The 27,300-nt window shown below is 32.0% G+C and overlaps 2 protein-coding genes across 2 annotated transcripts; one reads left to right on the forward strand and one right to left on the reverse strand.

Moving 5' to 3' along the window:
* Window positions 1–13,705: 13,705 nt before the first annotated feature.
* LOC143057755 (adaptin ear-binding coat-associated protein 2-like) lies at window positions 13,706–23,631 on the reverse strand. Its single transcript, XM_076231138.1, has 7 exons — window positions 23,506–23,631; window positions 21,572–21,672; window positions 20,812–20,916; window positions 20,384–20,465; window positions 19,017–19,125; window positions 16,724–17,073; window positions 13,706–13,873 (listed from the first exon to the last, which is right to left on the reverse strand). Exons 1-7 carry the CDS (start codon window positions 23,592–23,594, stop codon window positions 13,828–13,830), a joined length of 882 nt encoding a protein of 293 aa, XP_076087253.1. The 5' UTR covers window positions 23,595–23,631; the 3' UTR covers window positions 13,706–13,827.
* A 1,641-nt stretch (window positions 23,632–25,272) lies between these two features.
* Window positions 25,273–26,384, forward strand: LOC143057802 (beta-1,3-galactosyltransferase 6-like). Its single transcript, XM_076231216.1, has one exon. The coding sequence runs from the start codon at window positions 25,363–25,365 to the stop codon at window positions 26,368–26,370; it is 1,008 nt and encodes a 335-aa protein (XP_076087331.1). The 5' UTR covers window positions 25,273–25,362; the 3' UTR covers window positions 26,371–26,384.
* Window positions 26,385–27,300: the final 916 nt, after the last annotated feature.

A 27,300-nucleotide genomic window follows, 5' to 3' on the forward strand; every position in this document is an offset into this window, starting at 1 on the left:
AAATCACGTTGTAATGTTAACATGCATAACTCACAAATAATACCCATAATGAATTGATGAGTACATACCATCTGAAGCTGTATCTGGTATCTTTTCATCTGTTTTCTTGCCTTTATTCAAATTCTCTCCGTCCACTTGCTCTTCATCTGTTAAAATTTTTGACATAATAATAAAAAGGTTAAGATACCTACTTATCTGTGCGTATAAAATTAATATTAGTTTCATCGTATATAATAAAACAAAATACGGAAATACAAATAATTAAATATGTTTAAACTTAATAATTATGGTACAAGTATGACTGAACAGACAATTACGATATTATTTTTTTAGTAACGGTTGTTAAAAGTAAAATCACAAAAACAGTGGCGGATGCAGGAATTTTCGAAAGGGGGGGTGCTAGCCCAGGGCAAAGGGGGGTGCAGGGGGGTGCAAACATATGTCCCGATTCAAATGCATTGATCGGCCAAAATAAAGGGGGGGTGCGGACCCCCGGAACCCCCCCTCTGGATCCGCCACTGAAAAATACTGACTTCTGAGGAAAATTCAAAACGGAAAGTCCCTAATCAAATGGCAAAATCAAATGATAAAAATCATCATCAAACGAATGGACAACAACTGTCATATTCCTGACTTGGTACAGGCATTTTTAGATGTAGAAATTGGTGGATTGAACCTGGTTTTATAGCACTAAACCTCTCACATGCACGACAGTCGCATCAATTTCCATTATATTAACAATGATGCACGAACAAAATGTCACAAATATATACGGGGTACAAAAACAACATTCACCCCACCAAAAACTAAGGATGATTTCAGGTGCTACGGAAGGGGAAGCAGATCCTGCTTCAAAAGTGGCACCCGTCGTATTGCTCAGGTAGCACTCCACAGTTAGGTGTGTAGTTTCGCATTTTGGCCCCTGTGGATTTTTCAAATATGAGAGCTAGTGTGCAATAAAATTCATTTTTGGATAGCTGAGTATTAAAATAGCCTTTGTATTGGGTTTATATGAATATCAAGATTATGTAATGTATGTAATATAGGCTGTTTTCTGTATGACAGTCCGTATTTGCATGTCTCTACCATACATTGGTCCGGCAATTATTGCAATGTTTTTTTCCAACTTTTTATCGCACGAACTTTGTGATTGGATTTTACGAAAAAATGAGGCGAAAGACACCCATTTTTTATTTGATCATTAGGAAGATTTATGAAAACAGTTTCTAAAAAGGTATCACTCAAAGGCATTGAAATTCTAGTTTGATCAAAATTTTGGGGGGATATGTGACATGTCCACCCCCCTTTTTGCAATATTGTATGGTAAATAAATGCAGAATGTTGCCATGGATACACATAAAAGGAATTAATTTTCACTCTTTTAACTTTTGAAAATCAAATCTATGGAATATACTGATTACATACATATGCACATGTACAACACAAACAGTAAGGTTAATGTATTAGAAATCCAGGAATAGGAGATGATAAAACATTTTGTGGCTCATTTTTAATTTTATTTTCTAACTGTGGAGTGCTACCTCATGTTGTTACAACGCCGGTAAATAGTCTAATTCGGTAGGTCACATTCGTGAAAAGGGAAGGGGATTGTAGTTGTGACATAAATATCCGATATCATCTGTATGACGAATATTCCATAACGTTCAATCAACTTAATTGCACTTTTTTGTATTTCATCCATGAAAAATCATGAAAATTTAAAAAAAAAAAAAAAAAAGAAGTTTTTTTTAAATGCTGAAATCAGCTTATTAACTAAGATCCCTATTCCGTGTATTCTGTTTATTTATTTAGCTTACCTGTCGTATCTCCTGATGAACTGTCCTCTTGGGAATTTGGATAATTATCTCTTACAATTTCCATCCTATTCCAAAATTCTAATTCTTGAGCGGACTTTGCATTTTCTTTAAACTCCATAATAAGCTGCTTTTTGGCAGCCTCTAACTGCTGGAACGGATTATCTACATCACCCATTGCTACAATAAAGGTTTATCACGTGTGAATTAAATAAAAGGAGATGGAAATAATAAACTTTTACACTATTGTTTTAAGTTCCGTTTCGGTTACTAGTATTGGTGGAAACGTGTGGCGATTTACACAACAAATGAACAACGTTAAAATCAATTCGTGTGGTTTCCTTGTTTAACTAATATTGCTTTGCTTTCTTATTGTCTTCTGATGTAATGCAATTATAAATATTGACTGATTTAGCGTTACAAAAATGTTGTATGGACAACACTAAAGATCACTAAAATAGTGCATGGACAACACTAAAGATCACTAAAATAGTGTATGGACAACACTTAAAGATCACTAAAATAGTGCATGGACAACACCAAAGGTCACTAAAATATTGACAGAACCCCCTAAAAAAACAACTACAAGCTAAATCCTTTTATGCAGTTCACAATTCATTTTCAAAGTAACATTATATTGAAATTAAAAAAGTGTTTCGTAAATTCTCCTTTCCGTCGCATTTACACAAAACCATGCCGATTGCGATATGTAATGAAAATATTTTTTTCAAGAATGAAAAATATCTCATCTTTAACTTGATACACAAAATTCATACAGTAAAATCCAGAGCCGGAGAACATCAGTAGTTTTTATTTAAGATAAGATAAGATATAAAAGAAAACTTTTTTTCTAACGAGCTTTTGATCGAATATAAAAACATACAAAAAACATAAAATAAACAGTCCAATTTGACATATAAAATTTGTGTTCTTACCTAAAGTCCTTACTCGGATAATTTCTCTCTTCAATTCTGTTTTATAAACAAGAATGAAACACTTCTTCGATTGTCTAGTTATCGGTGTGTGAGTATATCGGTGAGATTCTTTCCTCAACGACGATCTGTAGTTAACGATTGAACCGTGACGTCGTCATCATTGTTACAGCGATACCGTGACTTCCGTTTTTTTTCGATCCCCACGTTTTTAAATTGGAATACGAGTAACTGTACAGACAAAAAAACTGTTGAATGCCGTGATGTATTTTATAATGTAATATTAGTAAATAAAGATGGCATATTTGATAAGTTTTTCATATCTAAGTTTGATTCGGAGGGTTTTTAATGACTAAATCAGCTAAAATCTTTCATTTAACTAATCGAATCGAATCGATCGAAATAGACACTTAAGTGTTTAAAAAGTGTCTAAAATCTTCCGTTAGATAAACTTGAAAGGAGTAGGTCCAGTAAGACCCCTTGTTGTTTTACAAAATTGTTAAAATGTAAACTTTTAGTTATTTATTGAATAGTAGAATGGTTCTGCTACATAACTATGGACTGTTTTGACAATACAATGCACATATATTGGGTACTAGCACCATTAAGTCATGCTAAATTACTGAAATCTTAACAATTCCACCATTTTACTTAAATTTTAGCCGGTTTCCGTGTAAAACGAAAGTGGCCGCATTCGTGTTCATCCAAAATATTGAAATGGAAGTTGTATTTGATGATAATACATAACATATATAAAGATTGAGGATGAACATGGATGCGGCCACTTTCGTTTTTGACAAAAACCATCTGAAAAGTGACATTTTTTCGCATATTTGGTAGATTTTTCATATTTGAGCTTGAATCGGTTCGTTTTGAATGACTGAATAAGTTAAAATCTTTCACACAAATTAATTGAATCATATAAATAGACACTTAAGGAGGCTCGAGGGTATAAAAATTTCAGAAAAAAATCAAACATTTGTTTTTCATTACAAATTTTATTTATTTCCTTTTGTAGTTGTTACTTTATAATATGGTACAAAAATCATTCAAAACAATCAATTCGTGTTGGCCCCAGAATTGACTTTCAAAATGTATGCATCATTGAAAAAGTTCCAAATTATCTCCCTTTGGTGGAAAAATGCCATTTTTTGGCTCTAAAATTGAAATATCTTTTTCAACTCATCGGTGACCTATCTTTTTTAATATAATTTTCATATAAGCTGTACTTAAACTAAATTATTGTAAAATTTTAGCGATTTCTGTAATAAATTTCTTGTTTTATTTCGATATTACCTTTATTTCTCCTATTACTTCAACAGAAAAAAACCACGTTTACAAAAATGTATGCTTCTTTGAGGGCCCTCATGGGTTTTTTGATTATGTGATTACTTGGCCGTTTTTTTAATGATTATTTGATTATTAAGCCAAATATTTCATGATTATTTGATTACCTAGGACTGTATTTTTAGTTTATGATTATTTGATTACTAAAGATAAGCAAATATTTAATGATTATGTGATTATATTGGCAAAAAAATGGTGATTATGTGATTACTAGGACCCCCCCATGAGGGGCCTCTTCTTTCGAAGGCAGATTGTGAACGCAAATGAACGGTGACCCCACTTTTTTTATTTTATTTTTCAATTAACTATAAGATAAAGTTCATTTATAGAAAAATATAGAGAAATCCTATATAAATGATTTAGACCCGCGAACCCCCTTAAGTGTTTAAAAAGTGGTCAAAATCTTTCGTCAGATGAAACTGAAATTTGAGGCCAAAATCGGTCCTTACCGGACCTACTCCTTTGAGGCCAAAATCGGCCCTAACCGGACCTACTCTTTTACGTTGCTATGGCATTGACTCTGTTATGGTTAAAACTTGGTATTTTTTTGCAATGAAGACCCTTAAAATAAATCTGAATTGAATATAAAAAATACAGCAAGCTGCATTCAGTTTATGCGTAACAGTCAGTGTATAGACCTCTGATTGTATTGGAAGAACTTGGACAATCAGGGTATAGACCTCTGATTTTATTGGAAGACCTTGGACGATCAGCAATATGGATGATTATTCACTTGACATAAGATGCATCATGTTTTCTGTCATATACTTGTCCTTCTCTTTCGTTTACATCGCCGCAATATATTTATTTTTTATTTTTGATGTGGTGTTAAACAATCACCAATCAAAAAAACGATCACTCTTTCGTTAACAAACAAGTGTGGACACAGATCAGTGTGGATAGTATATTTGGATGTTTGACAGTGTTTTCTGACATAGAGAGTTCTCTTGTTTATTCCCAATAGGTTACTATGTTGAACTGTGGTATACAGTGACAGCCAACATGTACCATAAACTAAAAATATATGCAATTTTCAAGATGATTTTGATGGTGGTTTTATTGTTATATTCGGAGGTTTGACCATTTAAAATTAAGCTGTAACATGTCCAAGATAAAGTATTATATATACCACGCTATTTACGAGTAAACATATTTAAACGACGAATCCGCAGGATGAGTTCGTTTAAATATGTTAATGAGTAAGGCGTGGTGTATATGTTTTGTAACATCATTCACAAGTGGCCTGATGATTTTTTTAACTATTAAAAAAACAGAAGGAGTGTCATTTTAGCACGATACTAAGCTCGCACACGAGAAAATCGATCCAGTTGGGAATACGGCACATCAGAATTGACAAAAAATTATTTTTCTGCATTAAACGACTCGGACTCCTCTAAGGCACATACCATTTGTTTTTTCAGGGTCTGGGAATTTTTAGAACAAAATATTCTGGCTCTATTTTTGTCATAAAAAAAAATCTTTATAAAATATATTTTCCCCCAATGAAATTTATGAAGTCATTGACGGAATTCCCAGTAAGTATGGTAAAACAAACGAAATCCTTGTCCTCGTGCATTCACTAAACTGTCAATCAGGCATAACAAAGAGGCGGAGTTTCAATCATGGTTTAACATAAAAAAAAATTATCAGATTAAACCATAGTCCAAGCTCCGCCTATCTACATGCAGTTGAACGAACAAAGTACGTCATGATTCTTTTTAATGGAATAACATATCAATCTTCATATTAAACTATGGTTTTTCAAAAACCGAACTATTAAGCAGATTATTACGTAAAAACTTCAAAGAAAAAATACGGAAGCGTATTAGCGCCACACATTTTTTTTTATTTTTCTTCTTATGTTTGCGTTTAACGCAAACCTTTGCGATATAACACAAACCTTTGCGTTATAACGCAAACATTTGTTTTATCTTATTTCTTATTTAAGATTCAAAGGAAACAGTAGTTATTAATGGAGGAGGCTGGATATAATAAAATTTATCACCTTTGTAGTAATTGCAAAGCTTGAATAATTAGATCATATCAATGACTAATAATGTGCAGAATAATATAAGAAGATGTGGTATGAGTGCCAATAAGAAAACTCTCCATCTAAGTCACTATTCGTAAAAGTAAACCATCATAGGCCGAATTACGGTCTTCAACACGGAGCATTGGCTCACACTAAACAACAAACTATAAAGGTCCCCAAAAACGATATCCAAGTTACTACTAGTATATATATTACAAAGAAAATTGAGTAAATTGAGGTTATTCCTAAGAAAAAAATCAACCCTGCTAATATAGCTATAACCGAATATAAATATACTTCCAAAGTAAGCTCTCGTTTGAGAACTGTGTAAAGTAGGTTACATTCAAACAAGCTACCCTTTGGCAATAAATGTATAGATTAAGAATGAAGATGTTTATTAATAAAATTATGTTCTCTCTATTCAAATTGCTACCCAAGCATCTTAAAAATACTTCATTATATTGAAATGAAAATTCAATGACTTTCTATCAAAGAATCTTGATCATATTCTGAGATTTAAAAAAAATGTTTCCTTATTAATAATTCATTTTAAAGCAGAAAGATCATTTTGTCTATTTGACCTGGAGGTTTCACAATTGTATGACATTATTTTTGATCTTTCAATTTTAATATGACTATATACTATATCTATTTTCTTGTTAAATTATATACTTTTCTGATGCACAAATCAGTCTTAATTTATGTATAATTGCACTTCAATTATTCCATTATTCCTATGCATATTTATTTTAATGATTTGGCCTTGTATGTATGTTTCTTTTTTTATCTACTAGTAAATCACATCCGAAATGAATGACAGATGGACATATATACAAAACTTAATGAATAATTGAAATAAAGATGTTTGCGTTATAACGCAAAGGTTTGCGTTAAGTACAACTACAATATTATATAACGCAAAGGGTTGTAACGCAAACATAAGAAGAAAAAATTTTAAAAAAATGTGTGTGGCGCTAATACGCTTCCGTAGAAAAATGCCGTATTATGTTACAAATGTCAATAGACCACGAACACCATGACTAAGGGGGTTCACCAACTAATTCCCATGGATGAGATGTTGTAATTCTGACAACAACACACCAAATATTGTTAATTTACCATTACTAGTGTCCCTCAAACTGAACTAATCAGATTTAGAATATAAACTAACCAATGATTTTGGGAGTCAGACTCCCTGCTGAAAGCATTTTTGATTTTTTATCCGAAAAACTGGAAAAAAGCCTCATAGAATAAGACTGCATAACACCAAAAATGTAAAATCTGAAATTTATACAAATCAAAAGGTATCTTACATCAAAAGATATAAACAATTCACCAAAGTTTCATAAAAGTTGGTGAAAGTGTTTTTTGAGTTATTGTCCAAAAACTGGGAAAACCCCCCTTTTTTAAGTATACAAATTCATAACTGAAAAAAGTAAAATCTGAAATTTATAAAAATTGAAAGGTAGCTTCAGTCAACAGATATAAACTATTCACCAAAGTTTCATTTAAGTTGATGGAAGCATTTTTGACTTATTATCCGAAAACTGGAAAATTCCTGTTTTTTTATCGATAACATGGAAACAAAAATCTGAAATTTATAAAAATTGAAAGGGAGCTTATGTCAATAGATATAAACAATTCAACAAAGTTTCATAAAAGTTGTTGAGAACGTTTTTATACGACCGCAAAAAAAATTGCGTTCGTATAATGGTATGATGTCGTCGTCCGAAGACACATTTGGTGTCCGGACAATAACTTACGTTTAAGCGAATGGAGGGTATGAAATTTCATAAAAAGGTTCATTACCCCAAAAGGAAGGTTGGAATTGATTTTGAGGATGATGGTCCCTACCGTTTTGGAATTAGGGTCCCCAAAAGGGGCCAAAAAAAAGCATTTTTCTTCTTTCAGGATATCAACTTGTGTATAAGCATTTCAATTGCTCTGAAATTGAATCACAATGTTAATACCACAGGTAGAAGGTTTGGATTGATTATGGGGGTTGTGGTCCCAAATGTGTAGGAATTTGGGGCCAAAATAAGCATTTTTTTAGTTTTCAGTCAATAACTTGTGTTTAAGTGTATATAAATCTCTATGAAATTATACCACAAATTTCCATACTACAAAGGGATGGTTAGGGGAGTTATGGTTCAAATCATCAAGCAAATAGGGACAAAAAAGGGGGAAAATTTAAAAGCAGTGAAGGGGAGGTAATCGAATTAAAATTTAAAGAACACCGTTATATATATATATATATATATATGTTTGATTACTTGATTACCTCCCTTACACTGCTTGAAAATTATGTATTAAGAAATGATGATTGCCTTGAGATGTGTAGCTGTAAATATATTTTTAGAAGTTACTGTTTATTAATATAATTTTAACCATGACTATATGTCATTTTATATTTTAATATTTTATGATGTATTTAAATGAGTAGTTATTGTTGCCAACTCCATTAGAAATTTGAATGGGGATTATTTTTTTTTAATAAGGAAACGAAGGAGGTGAAAAAAATGTGGGAGGGGGGTGGGGGGTAGGGGTATATTTTTCTCATTTCAGATTTTAGAAATTAAAAAGATTTTTTCTACAAATATTTTTTAGTGATGGGATTAATATTCAACAGCATAGTGTATTGCTCAATATGATGTGTCAACTTCTTAATCATAATCCGAATTCAGAGCTGTATCAAGCGTGAATGTTGTGTCCATATTTGCCCCAACTGTTCAGGGTTCTGTTTAGTAATTGTCCGAAGTGTGGAAGACGGACGGACAGAGGGATGGACAGACAGACAACAGTATACTATAATACGTCCCGTTTTAGACAGGCGTATGGAAACTTTTAGCTTAAATATGTCCTGAATTTTTATGCACAAAGGTTTACGACATTTAATGATGAGTAAACATACACTAGATAAGATAAATGGATTATGTTTCTATGGGACACAGATGATAACACTACTTGCATTTATGATTATAGAGGAGCACAACTCAAGAACACCATAGTGACACTACCCAATTGTGTGCTTAATCAGTGTTTTGTGGTAATGAGCATTGTTTGTAAGTTTCATAACTTTTGCTGAAGGCAAACTTTAACGAATAAATTGGGAATGTGTTCATGGGATACAGATGATGCACCTGCATGCAGATGTTATAAAGGGACATAACTCAAGAACTGTAAAAGTGACGCTACACAGATTTCTACTTTATCTGAAATTTATGGAAATAAGCATTGTGTGTACATTTCTTATTATTTGGTTGAGGCTAACTTAAGTTAGAGAATGCAAACAAAAAATCCAGCCATTTCTCAATTTGTAAAGGGGCATAACTCTAGAACATTAAAAATGACACCACCAAAATTCAAACTTGATCAGTGTTTTGTGGTCATAAGCATTGTGTATAAGTTTCATAACATTTAATTGTGGAAAACTAAAGTTAGAAAACGGAAACCAATTTTTGGATGTACAGATGTACATACACACGGACAAGTGTTTGCAGTTTTAATAGACTAGTTTCTCAGTGCTCTAACTATTGATTAAGTGGTCCGACATTTATTAGCATTGGTTTGTGGTCAATGTTATCATTTGCAACACATACATTAAATCTTGTTGGTTGATTGTTTGATGTACAGTCGCAAATATATCATACAAAAGCAATTTTTACCATTTGTAAAGGGGCATGACTCAAGCATGGTAAAAGTGACACCACAAAAATTCAAACTGGATCTGTGATTTGTCGTAAACAGTCTCCAATGTACCAATTTTTTTTTTTTAATATTGTTGCATTTCCATGTAATCATAGCCAGTGCCTATTAAATAAACATGAAATATTTGGTCTGTCTGGTAAGAAAATAATTACTAAAAATCGCCATGTAATCAACTTATTAAAATCCCTATGAGGAAGCTCACTAATTCCCTAAAGTAAACGCATGTACTGAGTCTGTAATACTTTTTTCCATTTCCTTCATTAGTTGGTATTCAAATGCTTTTCTATTTTCATCATTCCTTTTTGGGACTTTCCTGATTTCAAACTCAGTAGAAGTTTGTTATTTTCTATTCTACAACAAGTAAAGAAGATAAACCATTTGCATATTATTTATTTTATATACACATCTATAATGAGTGAAGACTAGGTGTGATAACAGATTATCTAGAATGATAATAACTTACATATGACATTAATGTTGAAAATGTCCTTAAGTTCCAATGAAGTTGACACATTGGTAATTGAAACCTTGAACCAAAATTACCCAGTTTTAGCAAGCATTGAATTTAGATAACAACACTAGGCTAATGACACAACAAAAAGTTCAGCATTTATACAGTTTGAGCAGCAACATTTTACTTCAATATATATGTCTGTTGCAAAACATCTAAATAAACCCTTCAAGTAATTTAGTCACATATCTAAGAAAGATTTCTCCACAAAAATTAAATCTGATTTTCCCAAGGGCTATAGTTACTCAGTGTAAGTAATGAAATTGAAATTTACCATAAAAATGTGTATTTCTTACCCTGTGCCAAAATTACATTTTGTACAATTTATAATCAAGCTGTCAATTGTTCCAGCAAAATTTCTCCTTTTTACATGACACAAATATACACAGCTATAAATCTTACAAATAATATTGCACATTTATATATATATATTTTGTACATTTTTATATAAATAAATATATGTACAGAACAAACCCAAACAGTAGGGTATAAGATGCTACAACAGATTTAACAGTCTGAAACGTCTCGCCTGTTTAATTGCTTGTAACTTAAAAACATCTTTAGAGACTTTTAAATAAGTCTTACTATATATATGTATAAAGAAAACTGAATGTTCACTGATGAACCATATAATTTATAAATAAAGTTACAGTCCAGAGATACTGATCCATGAAAATGTAACCTTAATAACTAAATCAAGGAATCATGTGATTCTTATCTCTCTTGACTGTCCCTCTGGTTTCTTTGGCCCCTCTTTTATCAAACATAAACCACACATATTTGACATGGACAAAGTTGATAGTTCTTAAGTGGGTCATCTATTATCTTAAAGTAAAGTTCTTACAATGTCAAAGGTATATCTTAAATACTTCTCTAGACCTTATTCTAAATGGACTTTATTTGACAACCTAACAATATGTTAATTCTACTGTCTTTCTGAAACCATTGCCTGAAACGTTACACCTGCCTTACTTTGTAATATTTGTTGCAAGCAAGACGAAAAATCAAAGAAGAATGTAATAAGTTTTACAACATAACTTTCATGGCTTAAATTGAAAATACATTATAAATAGATCTAACTTAAATGCAATTAATATTACCAAAGGGAGATAATTCATAATAGTATCAATAGGGGAGATAACTCCCAATTAACATAAACAATTCAACTGGATAATATTTTATTCATTGTCATCAAAAAAAGCACTTTAACTGATGTTGATTTTTTCTCAAATCAGAACAAAAATTAGTTTTATTGATGTGATCGGAGCTGAGAATCAAGAAATTCATTTGTATCACTCAACTTGTTTTTTTTAGAGTTGAATAGATGAGGGTTTGGATGGGGTTAAATGATTAAAGAATAATGCCCTTAAAAAATAAAGATTAGAGAATAATGGGCAAAAAAAATGAAGATTAGAGAAAAAAGGGGTTAATTTTTTGAAGATTAGAGAAAAAATGGTGTTTTATTTTGAAGATTAGGAAAAAAGAAGGGGTGAAAATCAAATGTTCACAGAATAACAGACCCCCCCATCCAGACCCTCATAGATCATTCATAAAATATTATGACAAATTTGCATGTTTTTTTAGGATGTCATAACACTTTTTTACAAAACAAAAATAAAATATATAGTACATGTATATCAACAGTAAACACATTTAAATTGGAATGATTTCATTAAAGTAAAACATAACTTGATTATTATAATCATACCTAATAGAATATCTATCTCTAGATGAGAACACATCTGAGTGATACTTAAATTGAATAATAAACAATTCAGATGATATATTGTCTTCCTTTACACATCTTGATAAAAGGGTTTTATCCTTACATTGATTTAATGGGCATCAATGTTCATTAATTTTGTAACTAAGAGTTAACCTAAGGATGTGCTATCAATGAATATAAAGTTTTGTTAAAATACTAGCAATGTGTAATTTGGTTCCTTTCTGTAATTTCATACTATAATTTTTAACATCCCTAACAGGTAAACAAGTTGAAATACATACTGATTTTCTTTAAAATCCTGGCAAAAACATGTTTCTAAAAAAAAAAATTTTTTAATAAAAACTGGATTTTTACCAAATTTAGAAATTGTAAATCAATCTTGAATATACTTTGACTTATGAATCAACTTTCATTGAAGCATAAAAAGATGTTTTCAGAATTTGTTAACTTACAGGAATAAACTAAAAGTTTAGGCAAATTTCTCCCCTTTTGGAAAACAATTTTGAATAGCGTATTAATACCTACACCACTGAGCTTTTTGTTGAAATTCTGAAATAAATCATGTTTCTTAAAATGCTTACCACTGAGCTCTTTTTGTTGAAATTCTGAAATAAATCATGTTTCTTAAAATGAGTGATTTTTTATTAACTAATGTTTTTAGAGCTTTTTTAGCCACATATAAACAAAAATAACAGGGCAGCCCTTTCTTATGCTGAGTTCACACGTAATTCGAATTCCATTCACATTAACTAATTCGAATTAGTTTAGTTTCGCATTCAAAATGTTTTACGTCCTCACGTCAATTCTAATTCGAATTACAATGCACGTCAAATTCGCTTTACTGTGCAAATGACGTTAACTTTTAATTTGTATTCACACAAGCGAATTTCTAATGCGAATTGGATAATTCAAATTAACCAATTCGAATCAATTCGAATGAAAAAAGAAGAGTGTGTGAAAGCGATTAGCGAATTCGCTCGCATTTGATTCGAATTAATTGTCCTTGTGAATGAGGCATTATAAAGGTTTAACAGCTTACATACAAATTATGGATATCGATTGATGCAATCTTTAACTTTATCACGCAACAAAGAAGTTGTGATAGACAGAGAGGAGCAATAACAAGTGGAGCCCTAATTCATTGGACAATTTATTTTTGGCAAAAAAAATAACAAGATGAATATATCATTAATAAAAACTTGCATTCTTAATATTTGCTGACCAGTAATAATATATTACAATAAGTACGGGGATATATAGAATAAATCAAAAGTTGTGTTACAGTCAGTTATAATTCACAAATATAATTAATATACACATTAAATTCAGTGAACTGATAGTTACCAAAGCTGAATCATTGGTCAAATGTTAAACATGTAATTCATCTTTTACAACCTTAGGTTAAAGTTCATACAACTGATGTTATCAATTTTCTTTTAAAATTGATTAAGCAGAACACATTTAAAATGTTCAAATTTAGAACATATTTTCTGGAGATTAGTAAAATATAAATACTGTAAATTCTGATTTTATGTTGATGTTTTCATTATTGCGAAAGTGTAATAATAAATGCATGCAATAATTTCTGAATTTACAGTAAGCAATTTATTTTTATCATGTTTTAAAAAATCTACACCATACCTCATCAGAAGAAAGACAATAAGAGCCATTTAAAATAAATGATAAAATAATGATGATTTTACACTATAATGCCTTAACTATGAGACAATTCTGTAGATGGTCTATATCACATTCCATCAAAACTGGACCCAATCTTCATCTGTACTGGGAGTGGAATTAGAACTAAAAATAGACAAAGTAAAGTAGATATACAAGTATACAAAGAATGATTAAAACTTATGAGTAAAAGCCGTCATAAAAACTCCAATGAACTCAGCGTTATAAACTCTTACTGGATTGTAAGGTTTGAGTGAGTATTGAAATTGAATTCACCATAATTTAATTATATTTACTAAAAACAGTACAGCAATTTGAATATAAGATAAAGACGATTAAGCAATTATTTTCCATTTGGCAAGTCTTTCATTTAATAGTTTTGACTGGGTAAGAGTGGAATAGTAGGTTTATTGTCCCCAAGGTGCAACTATTGTCCTGAGGCGTAGTCAGATGATTTTAAGGTAAGTGCAGAATAAATACTGTACAAAGTGTGTGTTTGGAATGGAAAATAATATTAATCATGGGATATGTGCTTAGATTAAACATATGTGAATTGGGGTGTATGTTTTTGACAGTGAATTCGAATTGGTCTGAAGGTTTTTGACAAAATGGATAAGTAAGTTCAAACATACATAATTTATTCATAATGTAGTCATTTTCCATCACCTTTCCTGAAATTTGAATTCAGCATAACATAAACAACCATGAATACTTCAGGATTCTTTCAAAGACTAAACACATGTCGTACGCAAATACAAACTTTAAATCCTTGTATCTATGATGAGTTTATTCACATCTTTTTACTAGATAATAAAATTAGGTTATTACATGTTTCTTAGCAATTTACTGAACAGAAATTATTTTTTTAAATCTGTATTTTCTATCAAAACTGTATGTTTTATAAAACAAGAGGCTCTCAAGAGCCTGAATCGCTCACCTTAATTTTTTTGGTTAAATCTCTCATCAATGATTATTTTGGCTTTTCAATTTATTTAAATGTTCTTTGAATCGTCCTATTTTCTTCAAAAGCAAAAAAAAAATCATTTTCTCCTATGTTCTATTTTAGCCATAGGAGCTATGTTTCTGTCATACAAGGAAATGAAATATAAAATTTATACTAGATACTCTGAAACTCATTTAGCCTAAGTTTGGCTGAAATTGATACAGCAGTTTCAAAGGAGAAGATTTTTTAAAGTAAGTCAACATGATGAACAAATTGTGAAAAAAAGTCTTTAAAGGGCAATAACTCCTTAAGTGGTCAATTGACAATTTTGGTCAAATTGACTTATTTGTAGATCTTACTTTGCTTAACATTTTTGCTATTAACAGTTTATCTGTATCTATAATAATATTCAAGATAATAAACAAAAACAGCAAAATTTCTTTAAAATCATCAATTCAGGGGCATTATACCTGAAAAACCAGTTACCCAATTCGGCTGAAAAATTTCAGGACAGGTAGACCTTGACCTAATAAATACTTTAACCTCTTGTCTTATTTGCTCTAAATGCTGGAGTTTTTGAGATATAAGCCAAAAACTGCATTTTACCCTGTGTTCTATTTTTAGCCATGACGGCCATGTTTTTTGACGAAATAAAAAATAAAGCACAAACTTTATTTTATACACCCTACTGATCATTCAGTTGAAGTTTGGTTGAATTTGGTTTAGTAGTTTTAGAGGAGAAGATTTTTTAAAGTTAGCAAATATGATGAACAAATTGTGAAAAATTGTCATTAAAGGACAATAACCCCTTAAGGGGTCAATTGACAATTTTGGTCATATTAACTTATTTGTAGATCTTACTTTGCTGATCATTTTTGCTCATCATTTTTGCTGTTTACAGTTTATCTTTATCTATAATAATATTCAAGATAATGACCAAAAACTGCAAAATTTCCTTAAAATTACCAATTAAGTGGCAGCAACCCAACAATGGTTTGTTTGATTCATCTGAAAATTTCAGGGCTGATAGATCTTGACCTAATGAACATTTTTACCCCATGTAAGATTTGCTCTAAATGCTTTCGTTTTTGAGATATAAGCCAAAAACTGCATTTGACCCCTATGTTCTATTTTAAGTAACAGCGGCCATGTTTTTTGACGGATCAAAAATCGAATCACACACTTTGTGCAGGATAATCTAAGGAACAATCATGCTAAGTTTCATCCAAATCCATTCAGTAGTTTCAGAGGAGAAGATTTTTTAAAGTTAGCAAATGTGATGAACAAATTGTGAAAAATTGTCATTAAAGGACAATAACCCCTTAAGGGGTCAATTGACAATTTTGGTCATATTAACTTATTTGTAGATCTTACTTTGCTGATCATTTTTGCTGTTTACAGTTTATCTTTATCAATAATAATATTCAAGATAATGACCAAAAACTGCAAAATTTCCTTAAAATTACCAATTAAGTGGCAGCAACCCAACAATGGTTTGTTTGATTCGTCTGAAAATTTCAGGGCTGATAGATCTTTGACCTAATAAATATTTTTACCCCATGTCAGATTTGCTCTAAATGCTTTCGTTTTTAAGATATAAGCCAAAAACTGCATTTGACCCCTATGTTCTATTTTAAGTAACGGCGGCCATGTTTTTTGACGGATCAAAAATCGAAGCACACACTTTGTGCAGGATTATCTAAGGAACAATCATGCTACGTTTCATTCAAATCCATTCAGTAGTTTCAGAGGAGAAGATGTTTGAAAAATTGTTAACGACGACAGACGACGACGACGGACGCCAAGTGATGAGAAAAGCTCACATTGCCTTTTAGGCCAGGTGAGCTAAAAAATATATTAGTAGCAGTAGTACCAGACCAAACCAAAGCATGTTACTCTTTTAAACATTTTTTTCTAAGCCTTGCTTATAAATAATCCCATCACAATGGAGAAAATTACTGGTATTCCTAAGTTGCTTTTTGAAAGGACTTCAAAGCAACCTAATGTTTGATAAGAAGAAGATTGCTACTTACTTGACTCCTGTAAAGTCTCCCCAAGGATCCACCGTTGTCGTCTGAGCAGGTTGTAACACAGGTTGTGATGATGACCCTGATGAACTCACTGATAATGAATCAAACAACAGATCTACATTTGATTGGCTATTACTAGAACTAATGTTTTGTGAATGAGAATTTATTTGTGGTTCTGAAACTTGTGAAATTTGTTGTTGTTGTTTTTCTTGATTGGGTACACGTTGAGGTACTCCCCCTGGTGGTGGTGGTAACTTCATTGCTCCTGGAGGGGGAGGTAACATTCCTAAACCACCTCCTGACCCTTGACCTTTTGGTCTGGATTTTGCTTGCTGATTAGGGTCTCTATTGGTCTGAAAAAGTAATATCATTTACAAAATGTTTAGTTAAAATCATGCTGTCATTTATTCTTATAACGCCATGTGAAATTGGCACTGTGTTTGGTCTAAATTTAAAAAAAAAAAACAAGAGTGCACACACTGAAATGTCTCGCCTTCTTTACTAATCATTGATATTATGTTGATAGTCCTAAGTATAAAGCTTTATTACAACTGTCACATAAACTTAAAAATTAACCAAGTAGCTAAACAAAGACTAATGAACCATGAAAATGAGGTCAAGGTCAGAAGAACCATGCCAGGCAGACATGTACAGCTAACAAAGCTTCCATACAACAAATATAGTTGACCTATTACTTATTATAGTTTAAGAAAAATAGACCAAAACACAAAAACTTAACACTGTGCAATGAACCGTGCAATTAAGGTCATGGTCAAATAAATCTGCGGGACTGACATATAGATCATAATATATTTCCATACACCAAATATAGCTGACCTTTGGCATATAAAATTACATAAAAAGACCAAAACTTAAAAACTTAACTTTGACCACTGAACCATGAAAATGAGGTCAAGGTCAGATGACATCTGCCCGCTAGACATGTACACCTTACAATCATTCCATACAACAAATATAGTAGACCTATTGCATAAAGTATGAGAAAAACAGACCAAAACACAAAAACTTAACTATAACCACTGAACCATGAAAATGAGGTCAAGGTCAGATGACACCTGCCAGTTGGACATGTACACCTTCCAGTCCTTCCATACACCAAATATACTAGCCCTATTGCTTATAGTATCTGAGATATGGACTTGACCACCAAAACTTAACCTTGTTCACTGATCCATGAAATGAGGTCGAGGTCAAGTGAAAACTGTCTGACGGGCATGAGGACCTTGCAAGGTACGCACATACCAAATATAGTTATCCTATTACTTATAATAAGAGAGAATTCAACATTACAAAAATTCTGAACTTTTTTTTCAAGTGGTCACTGAACCATGAAAATGAGGTCAAGGACATTGGACATGTGACTGACGGAAACTTCGTAACATGAGGCATCTATATACAAAGTATGAAGCATCCAGGTCTTTCACCTTCTAAAATATAAACCTTTTAAGAAGTTAGCTAACGCCGCCGCCGTAGCCGCCGCCGCCGCCGGATCACTATCCCTATGTCGAGCTTTCTGCAACAAAAGTTGCAGGCTCGACAAAAAATCATTCGAGATGATGATTTTCAATTAGCAAAATCAAAAATATTTCCAAAAATACAACAAATGGAAGTTTTTAACAACCTTGACTGGCTATACAGCCCTTGCAGGGTCAATCCTTGCTTGCACCTTTTTGGGCATTAAAATTTCCAAAAATCAACCACTGAACTACCTTTTATTGGGTTTGCACAGCTAATAATAAACAAAACATTAATATTACCCATAAGTTCTATTTTTAGTCATTTAAGCTATTTTGGTTGGTAAGCAGGATCATGTTCTGTCAAATTTAACAACAAGTTCATCCAATGATGATGGTGGCCAAGCTTGGTTTCAATTGGCGAAGTAGTTTCACTCTCGAAAGAGATTATTTTAGTAAAATTTAATGGATGACAACCTATGACATTGTGGAAGATGGTGAGAATGTCAGATGAGCAAAAAATAGATATTTATTTATACAAACCTATATAGATTAGACCGTTGGTTTTCCCGTTTGAATGGTTTTACACTAGTAATTTTTTGGGGCCCTTTATAGCTTGCTCCTCTGTGTTAGCCAAGGATTGTGTTGAAGGCTGTACTTTGACCTATTATGGTTTACTTTTATAAATTGTGACTTGGATGGAGAGTTGTCTCATTGGCACTCATACCACATCTTCTTATATCTACACAGATACAAAATGATAACTTACATCACCCTTTGGTTTATGTGAAAAATATCTGATTTGAATTACTCGTACATACCTGTAAATTAATTTTTATGGTTTGACCTGCTTTGAATCCAAGGTCAAGTTTTGGTCCGCTAGTAAATTCTGCTTGTGTCTTTTTTGCTGCTTCTTCATTTTTCAACCATCTGGAAAAGACGATGCTTTCTTAAGTGTACTTTTACTGATGAAAATACAGATTTAACAAGACCTTTACTTCACTTAATATCAAAAAAAAATTTTTGACAAATTTAGAATATAAGAAATAATGAGTTTTTTACAAGACTTTATCATGTGTAATTCTTTTTTAAAACTCTTCTGACTTCTTTTGGACAAGTAATCCTTTTATTGATATACGAGCCGAATCATATGGATGGGCAATAAACAATAACTATATAAGCAAACACATTTACATTAAATGAATAGGACAAGAAGTACACACACATAAACAAGAATGACAACAGCATAATTCAGAGGCAGATTTAGAGGGTTTTCCGGGGGGCATGGGACCCCCTTTTTAAATTTGGCTGATTATATAGGGAATCACTGAAGCATGACCCCTCTTAGAAAGTCAGTGGGTACCCCTTATGAAAATTTCTGGATCAGCCACAGTAGTTTTGTGAGAAATAAATTAATTTTCATTTGAAAACATTTCTACAAAATAATTGCAGACTGATTCACTTGTTCATGATTTTCTCAATACAAGACTAATGAAAGCAATGTGTGGATTTTCTATTCTGTTTCTAACATGAAAAAAAGAACTGAGAACTCATACACTGCAGAGAATTTAAATCATTTTCCAAAAATCCTTTTGATCTCCTGACCCTTCTAAATTCCACCTTAGAACATTCACAAATAAACTATGAATATGAGGTAAAGGTCAAATGAACCCTTCAAGAAGGACATGTATACCTCAAAATCATTCTATACATCTTAGGTAGTTGACCTATTGCTTACAGTTTATCAGAAAATACATTAAATATCGCAGATGAGACAAAAATTATTCAAATTTTAGTTAATTTACACTGGCCTATAAAGCTAAACCCTTTTGTTCAAAGTGAAGTTAATATGTATTTTTATCTTCTTTTGAGAGCATTTTTCCCACTCAATTTTGATGATTAAACAAAAATTTTTGTCAAGTTAAATTTTCTTTTAAAAACAATGATTAAATTTTTGTTTGCTCTCTTACCGTTTATTGTACATTACTTTACCTGTTGTCCTACCGTAAGTAAACCTTGTTTTTCGTTGTCATTTCGGGGCCTTTTATAGCTGACTATGTGGTATGGGCTTTGTTCAGTGTTGAAGGCCGTACAGTGACCTCTAGTTGGTAATCTGGGTGTCATTTTGGTCTCTTGTGGAGAGTTGTCTCATTGGCAATCATACCACATCTTCCTTTTTTATACTTACTTAAAATGGTCTTGCAGTGCCACATTGAGATCAAAGGAATCTCCTCTGTCATTGAATCCTATACCAATAAAAGCACTTCTCCCTGTATTGTAAACAATAATCATACATGAAATAACCAATAATTGTCCATATATTTGTTCTTGGAAAAAACTGTATGCACAGAAAAAGACAAGAAAGGCAATGTATACTTGTTTTCTGTTAAGAAATAATAATTAATATCAAAGGTGCATTTCCAAGATTGAGTATTATTGAAAATTATAACACAGAATAGACAACATAATTAGAAGTTGTTTTGTTCATGCCTTTTTTCTAATGTTTTCTTACTTTAAAATGTCTAAATTCTTCCAAATTTCTACATTGAACCTTTGAAATGCATAAAATACAAACTTATAAACAAACAAATAAAATTTCACCAGATTTATACATACCACCATCATCTTTAATCCGTAAAACAAAATACCGACTGGAATCTGTTACAGCTTCAACAGCTATACTTGGGTAGGTTTCTACAGGACACTGGGCAAATAATTCACCTGCAATTCAATAACATACAAACCATTATTTTTGTGTTATATTTTTTACCATCAAAAAGTTTTGATGGAGATTGTCAAGAACATGACCTTCAGTTAACACTATTTTGAGACCTGCTGGCGTTTAATGTGTTATGTTTTGTTTTAAATATATGTACACTTCCATTCTTCATTTATTTCCATATTATAGTGACAATCAAATGCAACAGTGTTTGTAACGTTCAATTTGATTGGATAACATCACTAATTTTCATGGCATCAATTCACAATTGATACTACAACAACGTATGCACAAACACAGAAGACATATGACAATTCTTATATATGTTTTAACGTTGTTTTCTATCAGTTTCATTAGAATGGAGTTAACGGCATCAATTACTGATTTGATGGTTGCAAATACCCATTTACTGGCTCCGCTAAATCATCACAGTAAACTTAATTTGCAACCATCAAATCACCAATTGATGCCGTCGGAGCTTAAAGTACAACACAGTTATCTCTATATTGTTTAGTACATGTAATAACCAATTCAACATAATGGGTTGTTTGTTTACCGAGTTTAGTTTAAACATATTTATTTATTATTGTTTACAAGTTTTCTGAATGTTTGAAATATGCAGAGAGTATCACATGATGTACATTTAGGTGATTGTACCTGAAGTTTTGTCTTCCAACTTTATAAACAAATCTTTGCCTAGAGCTATAATTCTCATTCGACCAGTCCAATCTGGTGCATCTAACTTCCAGTCAGCAGCTCTAAAGAAAACAAGTCAAAATAATTACATTTAATTATAAATCTGTTTTAAAACATTTCATTTGATAGAATATTGTTTTCTTCCTTGATGTCCATTTTGTTCCAGTAACAAACTATTGAATTTCAAGAATTTATTTCAGGCCAAATGAAAAAAGATTTGTGTTTCCTAATACCCAGGACATTCATTAGGAGGAGGTACCTGGTACTTTTACCCTCCTATACTATTGACAAGTACCGCCTAAATGTAGAAATTTTTATATAAGATATTCATGGAATAAATTGAAAAGTACCACCTAGAAACGCGGAAAGTACCAGTCAACATAAAAAATAATGAAACCCCTGAAATTACCATGATTACCAAGCTAAAAAAGGGGGGAGACATTCTAATGTTAAGAGTGCTGGACTTCTCTTGAACTGAATTTTAATGTGCGTATTGTTATTCTTTTACTTTTCTTCATTGGCTAGAGGTATAGGGGGAGGGTTGAGATCTCATAAACATGTTTAACCCTGCCGCAATTTTGCACCTGTCCCAAGTCAGGAGCCTCTGGCCTTTGTTAGTCTTGTATGATTTTAAATTTTAGTTTCTTGTGTATAATTCGGAGTTTAGTATGACGTCCATTATCACTGTACTATTATGCATATTTTAGGGGCCAGCTGAAGGACACCTACGGGTGCGGGAATTCTCGCTACATTGAAGACCCATTGGTTGCCTTCGGCTGTTGTTTGCTCTGTGGTCGGGTGGTTGTCGCTTTGGCATATTCGCCATTTCCTTTCTCAATTTTATTATAATTGAAAAATGTCAAAAAAACTTTAGGGAAGGCTATTTCTGAGCTTAAAAAATAGGGAGGGTAGGCCAGGTAATACTAATAGAAAACATACATCTATTTTTATTAGGTTTTATCATGCAAAAACCTTCCCTTAATATTAAGGGAAATTAATATTACCCAGGGCAAACAGATTCTATGGAAAACTCAGAGAGAACAGACCCATAGCAAACATTATTGTATTGTAATCAGGGCGAACAGACCTGATAGTGATACACTCTCCAAGTATAGCAAGAAGCCTAGATGAGGGGGATCAGGTGTTTATAAGATCAGGATTGATCCTTTCGGGATACTGGAATTCTATTTTTGAATTTTGGGATGTTGCGATTTAAATATCTTTAAATTAGAGACCTCTTGATTCATGTTTTTAAGCCTGGGATTTCCAGATCAGGTCCTGATCCCGAAATCCCGGTCTTAAAAAAAAGAAATCCTGAGGTCCCAAATTTAAATAAAGTAAATCCCGACGTCCCGAAATCCGAAAAAAAGGATTCCCGGTTCCCAAAAGAGTCAATCCCGAAATCCCGAGCTTAAAAACACCCGATCCCAGGGTTGAAATCATAAAAACTTTGCTCAGTGCTCGGAGTACAAAAATCATGCTCGAAACATGAAATACAACATTTTGATTCGTTGATATTTGAGTCTGAGTACAAAAATCGTGCTCGAAAGTTTAATGACTGCAAGGCATAGAGTCCCGATAAAGGTCCTATCCCCCCTCCTCCAACCCCCCATCCTAGACTAGAGGTCTATAATCTAATTTTCCAAATAATTATGACGTCTTGAAGACTTTTTTCCTTATGTTTTTTCCAGAAGTAGGAAGGTGTCACATCATTAATTTAGATAGCCTTTCGAGATGTCATATTTATTTGGACTATAAACCATGTTAAGTTTAAATTATTAAGTGTCTATGTGATCCGCCCATCTATTTACTATCAATATTATATCTAAAGAACTTATCTATAAAAAAATATTTACGTGTGATGTAAATATTCTACGAATATGCAAATATCTCACCTGTAACCTCTGTTTGATTGCCTTGGAGGTATTTTAAACACCATAACTTCATTTTTAACACACAAGATACTTTCGTAGTCGGTCGACATTTTCGCCAGAAATTGGAACGAGGCAATTTGCGTATCAATTATCTCCCCTAATTGAAAATGTAAATAATACTTTTGTTAGTTCAAGTTTAGAATAAAATGTAGCGTGATTCATAAATCACTGTATCGTTCTGGTTGGTCTAAGATAGCTTTATTTTGTCAACATATTTTTTGTTTCTACTTGTCTGATATTATTTGATATGTTGCCATTATTATGCAAAAATTATAAACTTTTTAAGACAATTTATTCCATACGTTAGTTGTCAATCATATTTTGTTAAGGGGAGACAATCTGTGAAGTTTCACTTTCACTTTGCATGTTTTGACAGCTGTTGCCCTAATAATCGACAAAAATGATCAAAGTAATTAATTTAATGTGGTATTGATATTGACAGAGACATGATAGATTTAACCAAACATGGTCATTATTTGAGGTGTATGGAAGATAGTAAGATCAAATATGAGCTCTCTTTTGCATAAACCATATGTTTACCATAACAAACTTTGATGACCACTTAGTGATGACTTATAGGATTTCAAATAGAGAAAAATATTCAACGAGTGTCCAAACAACACATTAATTCACGAATGCGGGTAGCGCATGAGTTTATTATCAGTGTTGTTCGGTCACGAGTTGAATATTTTTCGATATTTGAATTCTTTAATTAGTTATTCATTGGCAAATGGCTTTTTTTAAACGAAATTAATGTAAAACTAAAGGAACTATATCTTTTTTTCGACGCATTCACAATTTGTTTTAGTTCGCTGTTAGGTGTGAAATAACCACGTTTATTTCACATGTGAAATTATTGGTTTTTATATAACTGGGAAAATAATGTAATTCATTGCAACCAATGTAATAAATGTAATTAATTCTGACACTTCATGCAGCATTTTGTTAGAGAAACCGAAAAACTGTTATGAACTAATATACTGTTTCCCTGAAAAACTAAAAGAAGCCCTTTATAAAACAAGTGACTCATTATTAAAAAAAAAACTATACATTGTGTCTTACCCATATTTTCTTAAATCTTTGAAATTATTAACGCCAAAATATGCAATCTTTAATGACCTGACAACAGTATCGTAACTTTATCTCTTCTTAATAAGTCTATTTAAAGGTTTTGTTAGCTTCTGAGGTGAATACTGACATTTTTGTGCTTTATAAAGAATATTTCCATAAAAAATTGGATGTGAAATACCTGAACGTATAAGAAGTCTGCATGTTGAGATATATTTACGAATGATGTCCTTATATCGATGATAAAATTTAGTAAATGTTTTGATTAGTTTGTGATATCGAAAACCCTGTTGTAATAATTTTTCTGTAATACATAAACTTATTGTTAAAATCTAAATTTTTTGTTGTTAAAAATGGTAGTTTATATACATGTAACTATGCAGATGACAATGCTCTATCTTTCTGCAATTCAGATTTTGATTTATTTATTTCAATTTTTGGAATCTGATTCAAAAGTACTTATATTGAGTTGTTTCAAGGTGAACAAAATACAAGTAATTTTGTGTAGTACCTAAAATGACCTTAACATACCATAGTTTCTTTGTGAATTTTTAAAAGTGAAGATAAACCCATCATATCAGAAAGCTTTTATTAATTTTTGATTATCATAAATTTAGAGCTATTAATGTATTATTTGTATTTTCTCTTCAACAGATTAGATTATTATGTAAACCATGAGAAGATGTTTAGATGACCCTGTGAGTTCTATACCTTCAGTCGTTAGGTGTCCATAGCTTTATATCATTCAGGATGAAAAGTTCCTCTAGCTTGGAGAGAAAGCTCAATAAACATGCAACAACTATATTAATTGGAGGAATATTTTTTACATTCAGCATTCTTTTTTTCTTGTCATTTTGTCAAATGCCTTGTGAAGACCAAACATATGGGGCAATGCATAAGGACCAATCAGATCAGGGCTACTGGAACTTGTCACCACGAAAGTCCTTCTCTTGTTTTTTATTCATTAGTGTATTGTCATCGCCAAGAAATACGCATGAAAGAGATGTTATTAGAGAAACATGGGGAAAAGACTTACCAAAAGATATTGTTCTTCGATTTGTTGTTGGTATTGGTAATTTGAATAGAGAAGAGAAAGATTCGCTTAGTAGAGAACACATGCTACATAAAGATTTACTCTTGCTGAATTTCAATGAAAGTTTTAATGCTCTAACCTTGAAAGTAAAAGAAACATTTCAATGGGTTGATAACAATGTTGATTTTAAGTTTCTTTTAAAAGTCGATGAGGATTCTTTTGTGAGAACAGATGCTTTAATGAGAGAATTGAAACTAAAAACAGGCAGACGGCTTTATTGGGGATTTTTCGATGGTCGAGCTCTGGCCAAACAGAAGGGAAAGTGGGAAGAGAAAGACTGGATTCTTTGTGACAGATATTTGCCGTATGCTTTGGGTGGTGGATATGTTTTATCATGTGACCTTGTACATTATGTGTCTTCAAATTCTAAACTGTTAAAAGCTTTTAAGAATGAGGATGTATCCCTCGGTGCTTGGCTTGGACCATTAGATATAAACAGAGTACATGATCCCAGGTTTGATACTGAATATAAATCAAGAGGTTGTAAAAACTCTTATCTAGTTACACATAAAATATCATCAATGCTAATGCGAGAATATAATAATAATTTGCAGAAATTAGGACATCTTTGTAGTCGTGAATTCCAAGTTAGAAAATCTTACATATACAATTGGAGTAATCCACCGTCAAAGTGTTGTGAAAGGGTGGATTCATCTGTTCCATAATATAATAAAATCATGTTAAATAATACTATTCTGTAGTACATTTAGTTTTAACTAATTTTTAGAAAGTCAATATGTCAAATAAATATGTTTATAAGATCTAAGTAATGAGTGAATTGGTAGACAGGACAGATACTTTGTGTGTTGTGCTACTAAGGCGTTGTTAATTTCGGTATCATTTTTGTCTCTTGTGGAGAGTTGTCTCATTGGCAATCATACCTCATCAACTTTTTCGTTTACAGTTCAAATGCCATGTTTTCTCGTTTCTCATTTTCTTTGATTTCTAAATATTGGTAAAAAGTAGTCTAGATAATACCACGGATGAAGTAGATATTGTTGAAGGTTACAGTAGTCTAGATTAAACCATGGATGATATAGATATTGGCGAAGGTAAATGAAGTCTAGATACGACCATTGATGAGGTAGATATTGTTGAAGGTTAAGGTAGTCTAGATACGACCATTGATGAGGTAGATATTGTTGAAGGTTAAAGTAGTCTAGATAAGACCATGGATGAAGTAGATATTGTTGAAGGTTAAAGTAGTCAAGATAAGATCATTGATGAAGTAGATATTGTTGAAGGTTAAAGTGGTCTAGATAAGACCATGGATGAAGTAGATATTGTTGAAGGTTACAGTAGTCTAGATAAGACCATGGATGAAGTAGATATTGTTGAAGGTTAAAGTAGTCAAGATAACATCATTGATGAAGTAGATATTGTTGAAGGTTAAAGTAGTCTAGATAAGACCATGAATGAAGTAGATATTGTTGAAGGTTACAGTAGTCTAGATAAAACCATTGATGAGGTAGATATTGTTGAAGGTTAAAGTAGTCTAGATAAGACCATGGATGAAGTAGATATTGTTGAAGGTTAAAGTAGTCAAGATAAGATCATTGATGAAGTAGATATTGTTGAAGGTAAAGTAGTCTAGA

Source organism: Mytilus galloprovincialis, chromosome 13, assembly GCF_965363235.1.
Source record: "Mytilus galloprovincialis chromosome 13, xbMytGall1.hap1.1, whole genome shotgun sequence".
Classification (NCBI taxonomy): Eukaryota; Metazoa; Mollusca; class Bivalvia; order Mytilida; family Mytilidae; genus Mytilus; species Mytilus galloprovincialis.

Excerpts from the sequence above, each read along its gene's own strand:
- LOC143057755 (XM_076231138.1), bottom strand. The coding sequence starts at position 23,594 with ATGTCGACCGACTACGAAAGTATCTTGTGTGTTAAAAATGAAGTTATG. Across the intron at positions 21,673-23,505 it reads CAATCAAACAGAGGTTACAG|AGCTGCTGACTGGAAGTTAG; the intron begins GTGAGATATTTG and ends TGTTTTCTTTAG. Across the intron at positions 19,126-20,383 it reads GCACTGCAAGACCATTTTAA|ATGGTTGAAAAATGAAGAAG; the intron begins GTAAGTATAAAA and ends CGTCTTTTCCAG.
- LOC143057802 (XM_076231216.1), top strand. The coding sequence starts at position 25,363 with ATGAAAAGTTCCTCTAGCTTGGAGAGAAAGCTCAATAAACATGCAACA.